This window comes from Amblyomma americanum, chromosome 6, assembly GCF_052857255.1.
Source record: "Amblyomma americanum isolate KBUSLIRL-KWMA chromosome 6, ASM5285725v1, whole genome shotgun sequence".
Taxonomy (NCBI): Eukaryota; Metazoa; Arthropoda; class Arachnida; order Ixodida; family Ixodidae; genus Amblyomma; species Amblyomma americanum.
Genome location: NC_135502.1, coordinates 101369647 through 101384252, shown reverse-complemented (window position 1 = coordinate 101384252; position 14606 = coordinate 101369647). Strand labels below are relative to the sequence as shown.

The window sequence follows — 14606 nt, the reverse complement described above, 5'->3', positions numbered from 1 at the left end:
AACATTTTAAAATGGCCCATTTTTCTGCAGCCCATGAGGCAAAATGTTTCAGTGCTTCAGTAAAATGGGACGCCCTTCTGAAACTAAATTAAATTAAATCAGCACAATCTTTCGGAGACTATCGGCGCGACAAACACTGGATGCTTACAGAATCCGGAACTCTTTTGGTCAATGACCTGCTACCGACAATAGTGAGATAAAACTCAAGCACGGAGCGGCAAATACCCTTCAAAAGAGGCCCCCTAGCCAATTTTCAGCTACACTCAAAATTATTGTTGTGAAATTCAGCAATGATGACGTGTGATTTGTGCTTCTTTTTGTGCATTATAGGCTTTTCTGTGCTTTGTTTTTTTTTTTTGCAAAATTCTCCTCCTGCCGCAATGGTGGCTCAGTGGTTATGTCGCTCGCCTGCTGGCCCGAAAGTCGCGAGTTAGATCCCGGCCGCGGCGGTCGAATTTCGATGGAGGCGGAATTCTAGAGGTCCGTGTATTGTGTCACGTCAGTGCACGTTAAAGAATAACAGGTGGTCGAAATTCCCGGAGCCCTTCACTACGCCGTCCCTCATATCCTCAGTCGCATTGGGACGCTAAACCCCATAAACCACACCAAATGCCCCTCCTTGTTCGGCCAAAGTATTGGCCTGCAGTATTACTAAATAAATAAATGGCATTGACCGATTGCCATGACGCCACAGATAATCCCATTTCCCGTAGGTACTCGCCTGTCATCTGCGATTCCACACTAGGGGATTAACCGCGACGAAATGAAAACTGGTCGACGCCATTGGCCGGAGTGCCTTCTGTGACGGACATTCGCAGCTGCGTTGTTGTTTTATTCGGCAGTGGGCATTGGTAGCCAGGTTTTGCGCGTGGAGTGGTTGCACTACTTTTGAAAATATCAGGTTTTCTTTACAAACTTTTTCTGCCTTATGGTAACGGCTGCTACTCGTTTGCCTCCTCCCTGTTTAAAGGACGGGCCACTTGGCTCGATTCCTAGTGCATGAACACGAACTTTTGGACGTGACTGTGTATCACACTCAAGAGAGCTTGTTCCTTTGTCAGAGTACTGTACGAACAGCAGTTATGGGTTACTTAAATTTTGGCGGCGAAAGTATGTGCATTTTATTTTCCTCATATTCCGTCGCGATCTTCAATGTTCTGTGGCGTTCTGTTCACGGATACCCAAACGCTTGGCGCTGCTTGACGAGCTCTAGCGCTTTCCTCACGTCTTCAATGCGTCACTCTGCAAGAAGCACAACTTTTTTTACGTTAATATCACCGTAATGAGCGATAACACAAGGAAAGAGCTTTGGATGAAGCAATAAAACCATTTTCGTTACTTCAGCCCGTAAAGAACACGGAAATGAGGCGCCTTGCCACATGTGTAGCCGGTGGTGGTGGTAGTGTTTTTTTTTATTAAAATAATAGTAAAAAGGAAGGAAAAGATTTTAGCTAGCCCCGGCATTTGCCATCGATACTGAAGCACCTGAGCTGGGGCAGCGGAAATAAAGGATAGCAGGCAGAATGGAGAAATTAAATGAAAGATGTGAGGGGACAGGAAGAGAAGATAGGGTAGAAGTAATATATACAAACTATTTACATAATAAAGAATGTGTCCAGGTTGTGCGCGTGATTAGTTCATTTTAGAGGAATTAGAACACTCGGGCACAGCACTGTGTTGGCTACAACTAGATTGGGGCGTCCAGTTATTAATCGTTCAAGGTATGTGTAGCCGGATGCTGAAATAATTTCCTCTTGAAAACGCGAGGGCCCAACTTTCTTAAAGTTTGCATGAGATAAGATCAATAACCAGCTGTAATAAATAATTGTTTAAGTTAATCGAGCACGCCTGACCGAATGAGCTGCAAGATTTACGAAACTATGGCGTGCAGAATTGCGCAGTCTTCCGGCTATTACCGCGTTCGCAAATGTTTCACTTGGCAATTTTTTTCTTGCATGGTAAAAATGATGGCTCATACCAGCTAAATGTCCAGCCAGCATGTTGAAATATTAAAATATAAGGGGAAAACGCAACAAAATGTCGCGTTTAGCCTCACCTTCCCCGACCATAGCACGCCAGGCTGTGCGTAATTCAGACGACCGGTGCAGGGACTTTGACTACACTGGGACAGTCGCGGGGATAGTGTTGTGCCTGATCGCCGTTGGAGTTATCGGGTTCACCGCCTTCCTGGTTATTCAAGAGTCACAGAACGGTAAGCACGTTGCCACAACCATATATTGCAGACCGCAGGCTGCGTTGCCCTAACAGGAACCTTCGAGCGCCGCATCGCATAGAGGTACCAACACGGCCATTTGCACATGTATAGCTCATTACAAGCGAGAGATTAAACTATTCGATTTCTTTTCTACAGTGTGAAGGAGGATGTAGCGTGGTTGGGAAATTTACTGGTGCAGCCGTACGGTATTTCTATTATTAGGCATACAAGTGAAGGGAAAAGAGGTCATGGCAGACGTGACGGAAGCTAACAGCCCCCGAGCATACGGGACACATTTTTTTTGCAATCATTAGGTTTTCATTAATGGCGGGTTAATAAAAGCAGAAGAAAACGTCTGCCACTATGGACGAGGGGGCGCTGGTGAACACACTCAAGGTTTGCTAGCACTGCACATAAATGCCCCAGAAAGCAACAGTTTGGACAGCCGTCGCAGTAGCTCAGTTGGTACCGGACGCGAAATTCGGAGGTCATGGGTTCAGATCCACCGGCAGCATGTGGTATTTAGGTGAGTTAGATGACCAGCTGTCAGCGTGCAGAACGTTCCGCTTATACCGTTAATTTTATTATTTTATGGGATACATATACCCTCACGTCGACGTCGAGTGAGGGGCTGTGATTGTCCATGGTAAGAACCGCGGCCATTTAGTCCTTAGATGCATCAGTTTTCAGCAACATTCACAAGACGCAACCTTGAGGTGAACGACACCACCTCTAGGTAAGATTGGTCTCTTAGCTTTGTTTATAGGACGACAGGGTGACAGACGCAAGCAACAAACAGCCGCTCTCTCTAAACTTCTTCAAAGACGGAAAGCTAGAAAGAGGAACTGGAAAGCTTCCAGCCCTCTATACTGAGCACTGCGGCCGCAAGTACATCGACATACATTTTGGGGGGTATTGAGCAGAGAAGGAAAGAGAAAAGTGGGCATCGTTATTGCAAGGGAAGGGAAAAGAGGGGCTTGTGGGTAGCATAAGATGCCATATGTCGCATAAGAGGGCTATCGTGCAGCTTCCGCCCTCACCATTTGATCACGTTTTACGTGGCCCCCACGATAAAACAATGTACTACGTCCCGCCGCTATGCACAAGGACGGCGCAGGTGAACGCACTCAAGTTTAGGCTACACTAAACATAAATACACCAAAAATCAGAACATTGGAGACCCGTCGCCACAGCTAGGTTGGTAAAGCACCGAACGCGAAATTTGGAGGTCCTGGGTTCGGATACCACCGGCGGCATGTCGTCGTTCTTTCTTCTGTTTTATCATCAATTATCTTTAAATATTTGCCCTATCAGTGTAGAAACTAAAAAAGTTCTTTGGACCCACTTAGATATATCTTAACTGCGGGAAGACGAAAACCGTTTGCGACTCACTGCACCGATTTGAATTTGAGCGGTGACGTCACGCTGCGCATGCGCAGTTGTTGCTGGGCGGTGGATCACACCACCCGCAACAGTGGGCAGTTTGCTTACAGCCCAGTTGGCAGGTTGTGATGACGTGACAAGGTCACGGGACCTAGGGTGTAACGGACGGACAAGGTCAGGTGACCTAGGATGTAACGGGCGGACATGGTCACGTGACCTAGGATGTAACGGACGGACACCGCGAGGTCACGTGACCAGACGGACGGTCACCGCGAGTATGAGCCATTAAAGGCTTTCACCTTAAAAAATCGCCTATGTTCCCTGGTTTCAATGGCTGCTGCCTTCCGTGATGTATTTGTTGGGGTAGTGGCTCTTATTCATGGGACGCATGTAGTTTATGGCTTTTACGGCTGCCGACTTCGCAGGCGACAGTGGCGGTGAAGAGTTTGAAAGCGGAATAATTGAAGGGGGCCGTGACAGCGCCAGCGACGGTGAGGGCCTTCCGCCCGCTAGGAGGAGCCGGACTACGTTGCGTGGACGAGACATAAACGGTGCGTCAATCTCCTGCCACCCGGCAGCTATGTTACGCCTGCAACATTCGTTCGAAGCTAGCAGTCGCTGCGATAAATGCACTGGCCATTGGGGAAGCCGAGGCTAAAACTCTGCGACGGTTGGTCGAATTCAGCTGCGGTTCGCTTAGAAAAAAAAAGTGCGCTACGCCTGGCGGCTTCTCGCGACACTGGCCAGTATGTTGATTAATAAACCTGAGAAATCAGTTGCTGTACACATCAAGTTGAGAGAAGACATTCTTCAGTGCACTCTGTCTTACGATCCTCAAACTTACTCATTCCTCTAGGGGAGTATAAATATGGTCACCGTGGGCATTGTTTGAGCCTTCCCAGTAGTTGTTTTCAACGCAGCTGTTCGTTTTCTTTAAATGCACATGTGCAATCTGCCGTGAAAATTCCGAAGTTTTACGCTTGTGCCGGGCTTCTGTCCGCAATGCCAGTAGTTAAAACGCGCCTTTAATGATCATTGAAAGGATAAAGAACATGTAAGCGACTAGAAGCTGAAGAAAAGGCATGTTATTTTCTTAAGCGATTTACGCTTAGGAAATTCGTCATACATACAGCAATTCATGACATGTGATGTGGGCGAATGAGGCGAAGCTCAGTGCGTGCACTCAGCGCTCCAATAAAATTGCTAGAAGAAACGAGGCTACGGGCATATGCTTACCTTTGCGTTAGGCATTAAAGTGTTTTGGCTCCTCTGCCGGCAGTTAAATTGCGTATGAAGGATCATCGGTTAGGTCAAAACAACATAGTGTATGGGCTAATCGGTATAGGCTTCAGCATTGCTAAAGGCTATCAACTTTACGACAAAGTCGGCACTGGTCCAGAAGTTTGAGAGCTCACTTGTCTTATCAAAGCTTTTCAAGTAAGCTTCCATAAGTAAAATACGCTTTAATAATCCTTGGAAATCGTTCAGGGGTTGTAGATATGTGACACCACAAATAACTTTCATAATACGCTGCATTGGAAGGTGATCATACACTTCCCTCAATTCATTCATTTCAAACTTGAAAAGAGATCTATAATCTCATGCCCGTCGAAAATTTTTTAATAAGAATTTTTGCGCAGGTGGATAGTCTCGAAGACAGCCCCCGCTCCTCTCCCAAACTTGCTGCGCGCCTGCAAATCCCTATTGAAAAGTGTGTACAGCTTTGAATAGGAGACAAATAGGATCATGACACATTTCGTTTAACATTATAGGATGAAGCTCCCAAAGCGATTCAGCCTTTGAGTGGCTCCTTAGTCGAGGGCTCCGTATAGCTACCATTACTAGTGGTTAATTACCGTGCACTTGCATCACACAGTGCATGCAAGTAGTGGCTTCGAACCCGCCCACTACGGTAGCACTTCGATGGAGGAAAAATGTGAAAATTCCGTGTACTGTGCATTGTTAGTGCCCGTTAAACCCCAGGTGGTCGAAATAATCCGGAGCTCTCCACTACGGCGTCCCTCATAGACTGAGACGCTTTGGGACGTCCATCCCATAAAGCCAAACCAAATGAGCCATAATCCTATTTGCTGACCCGTTCAAAGCTATATACATTTTTCAGTAGGGAAGCCTGGCGTACCACTGCATATACAGTTTTTCACCTAAGACGGCACAATTTTTAAAAATGGGCTTTTGGAGTTAGAAGAGCCCTTTTTTCAGTATAGTATTAGCACATCAGAATATAGCTAGATGTGCTAGCTAGCAGGCTGGACAAGTAATGCTGAATAGTTAACTTTTTAACTATTGCTGTTAGGCTCGTTAATTTCTGAGAGGCGTGTAGCCCACTGTAATTGTTATCCATTCAGCTCTAAGAATGTTTAAAAAAGTAATTGCCCTAGGCGCTGTGACCCAACAATCTTTGCTAAATCGCGCCAAATTGCACGAGTTTTCGAGAAGCTTGCGGGCAAAGCAACCTCTCCTGTACACATAGCTAGTCGAAATAGCCAAACTTTGTGGGGCCACAGCGCTAAGGTAACCGCGCTTTCGAAATTCTAAAAACTGATACAAATAATTGTTACGTGGGCTACACTACTCTCAATAATTAACAAGCCTAAGAGTAATACTTAAAAGATTAACTGTTGGATATTAGTTAACCAGCCTGCTAGTTAGCACGTCTTAGCTGTAATCTCATGTACTGCATCGCTGACAATGCTATCCCGGAAAAAGCGCTCTTGTAACTCAAAAAGCCTATTTTTAAAAATTGTGTTAAGTCCTCGGTGAAAAACGGTGTATACTTTCCCATCCACTAATAGTGAGTGCTTAATGAAGATACGAAAAATACAATAGGAAAACAGCATCCGCGTAGCTTGAGTCTTATATGCATAGGATGCAACTGTCGAGAGCGCAAGAATACAAACCTATACATATACCGAAACGAAAAACCTCACATTTCTGATGAAATTACGAGTGAAAAGCCGACCTGTAGTAGTATAGTCAGAAAAATCGTGTGACGTGGCCCGTCCTCAACTTTCCTGATGATAATAATAATAATCGGTTTTGAGGGGAAAGGAAATGATGCAGTATCTGTCTCATATATCGTTGGACACCTGAACCGCGCCGTAAGGGAAGGGTTAAGGAGGGAGTGAAAGAAGAAAGGAAGAGAGAGGTGCCGTAGTGGAGGGCTCCGGAATAATTTAGACCACCTGGGGATCTTTTTAACGTGCACTGACATCGCACAGCACACGGGCGCCTTAGCGTTTTTCCTCCATAAAAACGCAGCCGCCGCGGTTGGGTTCGAACCCGGAAACTCCGGATCAGTAGTCGAGCGCCATAACCACTGAGCCACCGCGGCGGGGCTTTCCTGATGTCGATGATGCGATGGTGGTGGTGGTGGCCATGCCGTATAAAACACCTGCTTATTATAGTCAAATTTGCGCTGAAAGCAACGTAGCTGTTTGCGCTTCGCCCACGTGCCGCCAATTGGCCAGTTATGATCACGTGATTATACCCCGTCATTGATGGTCCCCTCGCTTCTGCGGCGGCCTGCAAGCGTGTTTTATTCAGTAGTTTTCTCTTCGGTCTTCGGTATCCTGTTGTTTGCATAAAACGCGCACGCAGTGGTGCGTCTGGTTCGAAGAGTGTGCTGGGGTGTTGTGCCTTCGGGCACAGCAGCAGGAGAGAGCATACGTGCCTCATTTGCGACCTAGAGCGGGAGGGTTCTGTGCGGGCGTAGCACTCGGCGCGAGGGCATGTCACATGCCGAATTTGAAACAAGCGGCTAACCCTCACGGAAATTTGTCACACAGAAAATTGCAAGCAACAAGTGCAAACATGAAGCAGACCAAGTCTGGAAAACGTGAGCTCTGACTTGTGCAAAGCTAATACAAGAATACTGAACAAAAATTAACAGGGACACCTAGTTCCATTTTATTCTCGCAATGAGCAGCATTAGCAGCGTTTGATGCCTATACCAGTGACGCCGTCACTTCCAATCCAGTCACTTCTTTCCAGCCAATCGGGTAATTGCGGTTCCAGTAAGACATTTTCTTCGCAATGAGGCTTCTTAGTTTCTCGCATTCAAAAGAGTTACTATGGAATAACATTGAAGAGTAAGCGTAGAAAACGTTACAAAAACAAATAATAGAAGGCTAGCTACACATAATTAAATATAATGAAAAATAATTTATGACAGCTCGGAAGGCGGAGGCTCAGCTGCGAGTAACAGCACTGGAGCAAGTGTTAACTGCCATCGTTATTTTTCTTGTTACTTTGAATTATAGGAGTTTATTACAAGGGTTAACTCCCTGTGGGACTCAAGCTTTGTCGAAAATGTCAGAGAGCATACTGGGATACTGGGATCTTCCGTCAGTTCATGACTGGAAGCTCCCCTCGGCTCGGCCGATTAATCGTACTTTGGGTACAGCTTTCAGCTATAGACGACCATTTCCTTGGCTACGCACAACACATCTGCACGCTGAGGATTTTTCTAAAGGCTCTACTTGCCAAAGTGTTTCCTTTGCTGCCAAGACGCAGCCCTCCCCGTCTCCTCCACTCTCTGGGAGTAGTCGGGAGTGGGTTTGTTCGGTCGGCCATCTAACCACGCAGTTAAAGCAGTAACGTTAAAGCGTAATCGTCCTTGGTGCCATGCCGCTAAACCCTACGAGCACCAAGCTGGTGTCAGACAGCACGGATGGAAGAAAAGGCGGTCAGGAAACAGTAAACGTGAAGAGTATGTTTTCTAGGCGTCACATTTCTAAGCGGACCTATATTTGCAAAACGTTTCGCCACAGTTGTCGTTTGAACGCGGCATGACAGCCGTAAAAGTAGTTTACCAGCTCCCACAAACATTCATTTGCGAGCCAATTCAGAAGAACGTTTCGGTGGTACCTGGCATCGTCAAATGCGTTATAATTATCGACGCAAGAAGGGCGTGTAATGTGAGACCCAGCTTGTTTCCTGAGTTCTGATCGCACGCCTAGAGAGACTGAAAGCGACTGGCTACGCAGCTCTCGTGGGGCACTTTGAAGCCGTCGTAAATACCAGGACATTCACACATTATTTCATGTGCAAAAGCGATCAACATGGTGGCTGAGGAAAAGCCAACATACTTTTTTTTCCCATAGTAAACAACGCGTTCGAAACGCTGGTCTAGCTGTGGCAACAATAGCTGCATGTTGCCACGCGTACCGCCGGCTGGTTACGATACTTTCAGAGTTCTAGAGACTTTACTGGACATTGCCAGCCAATGCCATCGGTAAGTCATCAGGAGTGTGTAAGGAAGGAGGTTCTCATGTCCGTTAAAATGGAAGAAGTTCGTTAAGAGAGTTTAATCCAGTTTATTCCAGGTTATTGGAGATGACTCGCACCCAAAATGGCGGCCGGCGGTCTCTCTTTCGATGGCTTGTCGGACTTAGCTTGTTTTCGCACTTTGGGCTGTCTTTTTGTTTCTCGCAGAACGGACATTTTCGTTGAATAAGAAAATACCGAAGGCGGTTAGATTCGTAAATATGATGATTGTGTTTATATACATTTTTTACTCGCCGCAAAATATCACTAATAAGATGGACACTGCCATCACATGGAATAGCGCCGATATTTCGTACGATATAAACCTTCTGAAGCACCCCCAGTCTTCTCACCTCCGCCCCCCCCCCCTTTCTTTTTGCTGTGTCTGTCGTAGCGTGCGAGCAGCTGCGCGACGTTTGACATATTGTGACGAAGAAGAAAGAGCTGGCAATGCCCGCTGGCCTAGCGCGGAAGTGGCAGTTCTGCGGGCGGAGCGCTCGAGCTAGGCCAGCAGCCATTAAATCATCTCTTGTCCATCGTTAATCTTGCCTCATTCTTCGGCTGGCCGCCGCGTAACAATATTATATACCGTAAACAAACGTATTGGAAGGGATGAGCTTTGCATTAAAAACTCCCGCTGGAATTTTTGACAGCTCAGTTCCATGTGGCTGTTGTTGAGCGCAGCGCGAAGTAAAGACCCTCGTCCAGCATTTCTGGGCTCGCTTATGTCATTTAATTTTATGCAGCCGAGAAAACAATTCGGGTTCCTGAGTTTCCTGAGTGCACAGCATTTTGTGTTATTTATACCGTCTACGTTCACAGTCCCAACAAGCGGAACTGTAAAGCGATCAAGTGCATATGACACGTTCTCTTGCCCACCAACACTGGTTTTGTTTCCTTCTCCACAGATGGCGTGAGGCCACTCCCACCCAGTCGGACTCCACGCAGAAAGACCCGTACGACGACTAGGCGATCCCGCACTATAACGAAGCGAACACGCACTATAACGAAGCGAACGCGCACTACAACAAAGCGAACACGCACTACAACAAAGCGAACGCGCACTACAACAACACGAACGACCACTACCACAAAGGCCCCTCTTACCGGTATTCAGATTGTCACCGAATATATGAACACAGCGCTAAACTGGAGCTACGATCCGTGCGAAGATTTCTACGGCTTTGTGTGCCACACATTCCAAGGGCCCGGGAACGCCTTTTGGCAGGTGAGCAGTTTCTCGACTAACTTTCCTCGGAAATGCACGCTCTTTCTAGCTGCTGCCAGTCATAAATTCTGATCGAATCCCGTCTCCGCCGAGGCCCTCACAACCAGATAACACAGCAGTGTGTTATGTGCGTCTCACACCATGACACCAACTAGACCGAGAAATGCCATTCTCTTGTAGCGTGTTTCCTCCTCAGCAAGAACCGTTCTGAATGCTCGCTATGTAGTTCGATAATTCATCACATAAAATAATCCGTAGTGTTTTACAATTATCACAGAGTATATATATATTGCCACACTGCGAGCGCCGCCATGCGGCCGAGCGGCATGACTGGGCTCGTGTGGGAGCGAAGAAGAGGACGTTCCCGTTCGAACGCGCGCTGCTGGGTTTTCTGGCCTTCGGATTAACAAAAGCCCTTTTTTTTCGTGCCGCCCTACGTTTGTCGGCGACATTTTGGTGGAGCCGCTGGGTATCGTTCCATGAACGCTCACCCCGAGGGCAACTCTGACGCGGATCAGCGACGTTTGGACACAACACCCGTCCATAAAGCGAGCCGCCGCCTGCGAGGCCTACAACCCGAGTTCGGCCAACTGACAGCGCCGGTAAGGGCCATCACATCCACCGCGGCTAGCCAGACAAGTCAGCACTCCGGGAGTGCCCCGCCATTTGTCCTTCACGCACCTCGATCGCCGCCACCGTTCCACGGGGACAGGTTCGAGGACGTCGAAGACTGGTTGGCCAGCTTTGACCGAGTGGCGAGTTTCAATGAGTGGGACGGCGAGCGCAAGCTGCGCAACGTCTACTTTGCGCTGCAGGACTCGGCCGAAACGTGGTTTGAGAACCACGAAGCTTCCTTTACCACCTGGGAGGCTTTTCGTCGAGAGCTGCTAGCGACATTTACCAGCAGCGAAAGAAAAGAGAAAGCGGAAATCGCCCTGCGCTCGAGATCACAGCAGCCGAACGAGGGCGTCGCGATGTTCATCGAGGACATGACGCAACTGTTCAACCGGGCCGACCCTGCTATGCCCGAAGCCCAGAAGGTACGACACTTAATGCGTGGCGTAAAAGAGCAGCTGTTTGCCGGACTGGTCCGTGACCCGCCACGAACAGTGTCCGAGGCAATGGGTATCGAGCGCTCTTTACAGGAACGGGGCGCCCACTTCGGACGTCAGGCTACTGTAGGAGCCTCTTCCCAGTCCCAGTACACGCCTACGTCGCTGCCCGCCGAGGACCTTCGGGAACTTGTAAGAAGCCTGGTGCGCGAGGAACTGGCGAAACTTCGCTTTGAAGCTCCACAGGTCAGCGTCGCTGCCATTACGGACGTGGTCCGCGAAGAAATCCGACGAGTTGTGCAGCCACCCCCAGCTCCACACCTGGCGCCCTCCGTTATGACGTACAGCGAGGCGCTACGAAGTCCCGGGCCAGCGATGCGAGCTTTTTCCCCCATCGCTCCTGTGCAATACCTGCAGGAGCCAATCGCAACAGCACCCTCCGTGCGGCAGGAGTTCAGGCCCCCCGTGAGCAAAGCGCACGTTTGGCGTACGCCAAACAATCGGCCGCTCTGTTACCACTGCGGAGAGCCTGGCCATATCCTTCGCCACTGCCCCTACCGCAGGATGGGTTTAAGGGGGTTTTCACCTGACTCACCTCGACCACGCTACGGTGAAAGACCACGGGATATCGAACAGTACTTGGCTGAAAACGTGCAATCTTCGACCTCGCAGCGACGCCAGTCCCGATCGCCATCCCCAAGGCGGTTCTCTTCGCCCGGCCGCCCGTCATCCTCTGGCCAGTTCAGAGGTACGTCCCCACGCCGGGAAAACTGAAGACGGCGTCCTCTGGGGGTAGGACCGCCGCTGCCGCAGACAGTGAACAGCCTCCATCCGACGATTTTATGCGACGACCCCACCCGCCGACCTTAAAGACGATCCCACCGCCGACCTCACCGACAACCTCAGCGACGACCCCATCGACGACGGCACCAAAAACCTCGCCGACAAATTGTCAAACAATTGTTTCCGCCGCCGAAATTCTTGTTGCCGCCGATGGCTATGACGTATCTGCACTCGTCGATACCGGAGCCGACTTTTCTGTCATGAGTAGTAACCTAGCCGCAACCCTCAGAAAGGTTCTAACACCTTGGCATGGGCCGCAGATACGCACAGCTGGTTGCCATGTGGTAACGCCGGTTGGCGTCTGCACCAGCCGTATAAAGATCCGCGGTGCAACTTTCACAGGCTCCTTCGCCGTGCTACGAGAGTGCTCTAAAGAACTGATTCTCGGCATGGACTTCCTTAAAGAGTATGGGGCGGTCATCAACCTGCATGAGCAATTGGTATCGTTTTCGACACAGCGAGCCGTTGATACCGACCCCGAGCCGCACAGAGCACCATTACACATCTCTGATGACCACACAACGATACCGCCGAGAGCAAGCAAGTTTGTCACAGTCCAGTGTGATACCAGCTCCGGTACTCGGGGCATTGCCGAAGCGAATATGTCGCTGCTACTGTCTCGGCAAGTTTGCGTTGCTCGCGCCCTTGTCGACCTTGTTCACGCGCGTACCACGCTCTTAGTGACAAACTTTAGTTGTGAACCCCAACATTTGACGAAAAACACGGTGATTGCCCATTTTGAAGAACTTGGCGAACATGCCGGCCAATGTGCCTTATCAACAACGGCTCCCGAAATAGCCGAACAGGACACTGCAACAGCCATTAGGACCGACGTGAACCCTGACCTTCTGACCAATCAGAAACGCCGCGTGGAAAGCCTTATTGACTCTTTCCGCGACTGTTTTGCATCAACATCCAAGGTTCGCCAGACGCCAATAACTAAGCACCGTATTATCGTCGACAGTGACCAGAGACCGCTATGTCAGCGTCCTTATCGTGTTTCGTCGAAGGAGCGCGATGCTATCCGCCGCCAAGTTGCCGAAATGCTCCACGACGACGTCATACAACCATCGACGAGCCCCTGGGCGTCACCTGTTGTCCTCGTCGCAAAGAAGGACGGCAGCCTACGGTTCTGTGTAGATTATAGACGCCTCAATAACGTTACCAAAAAAGATGTCTATCCACTGCCGCGCATTGATGACTCATTAGACCGCCTCCGCCATGCTACCTACTTTTCGTCACTCGACCTTCGTAGCGGTTATTGGCAAATCGAGGTCGACGAATGTGACCGAGAAAAGACCGCCTTCGTTACTCCTGACGGACTGTACGAATTTAAGGTGCTTCCTTTCGGCTTGTGTTCAGCCCCTGCGACGTTCCAACGTATGATGGACACCGTATTAACTGACCTGAAGTGGCAGTCCTGCCTTGTCTATCTCGAAGACGTCGTGATTTTCTCCGACACGTTCGAGGAGCACCTGAAACGTTTGCGTGCCGTCTTCGAAGCAATTCGTTCTGCGGGTCTGTCTCTCAAGCCTGAAAAGTGCCACTTCGCATTTCAGGAGCTCAAGTTTCTTGGCCACATTGTGAGCGCTCAGGGCGTTAGCCCCGACCCAGAAAAGACCGCCGCCATTGCTGCATTTCCCCAGCCAACAGATAAACGAAGCTTGCGGCGTTTCCTGGGGCTTTGCGCCTATTATCGAAGGTTCGTTCAAAACTTCTCCAAGCTCGCAGAGCCGCTGACTCGCCTGACAAAAGTCTCTGAACCCTTTTTCTGGGGCCAAGATTAGGAAAAAGCTTTCATAGAGCTTAAGGCCCGCCTCCAATCTACGCCTATCCTTGCCCACTTCGACGAGCAGGCCGACACGGAACTGCACACAGATGCCAGCAATGTGGGCCTCGGTGCGGTGATTGTGCAGTGGCAAGACGGTGTGGAACGCGTGATCGCATACGCAATTCGCACTTTGTCCCGTTCCGAAGTGAATTATTCCACAACGGAAAAGGAGTGTCTCGCTGTTGTGTGGGCAATCACAAAATTTCGCCCATACCTGTACGGCCGCCCGTTTCGAGTCGTCAGCGATCATCACTCCTTGTGCTGGCTTGCGAACCTCAAAGATCCATCGGGGCGACTTGCACGGTGGAGCCTTCGGTTGCAAGAGTTCGACGTCACCATCGTGTATAAGTCGGGTCGGCAACATAGCGATGCAGACTGTATCTCCCGAGCTCCTCTTCCGTGCCCACCAGATGAGTCCGACGACGATTCTGCTTTCCTCGGCGCTGTCACCACATCCGACCTTGCCCACCACCAGAGGGCCGACTGCGAACTGCTGCCTCTAATCGAGTACCTCGAAGGAACCGCTCCGTCTCCGCCCAGACTCTTCTCTCGCGGACTTTTGTCGTATTGCTTAATAGATGGAGTCCTCTACAAGAAAAACTACGGCCCGACCGAAACTGCGTATCTCCTCGTTGTCCCAACCGCACTTCGTCAGGAAGTTCTCGCTGCATGCCACGACGACATTTCTTCTGGCCACCTCGGTTTTTCCAGAACATTGGGACGCCTCCGCCACAAGTACTATTGGCCACGGCTTGCTGCGGTCGTCCA

General features: G+C 49.5%; 1 protein-coding gene across 1 annotated transcript in view; it reads left to right on the top strand.

Annotated features, from left to right (window-relative positions):
* Positions 1 to 2112: 2112 nt before the first annotated feature.
* LOC144094880 (neprilysin-1-like) overlaps positions 2113 to 14606 on the top strand; it is a 79631-nt gene continuing 67137 nt past the window's right edge. The window contains exons 1-3 of the mRNA XM_077628754.1: positions 2113 to 2212; positions 4024 to 4149; positions 9793 to 10112. Of these exons, the coding sequence (XP_077484880.1) occupies positions 10017 to 10112 (96 nt within the window). The 5' untranslated portion in view covers positions 2113 to 2212; positions 4024 to 4149; positions 9793 to 10016. The remainder of the gene's footprint in view (positions 2213 to 4023; positions 4150 to 9792; positions 10113 to 14606) is intronic.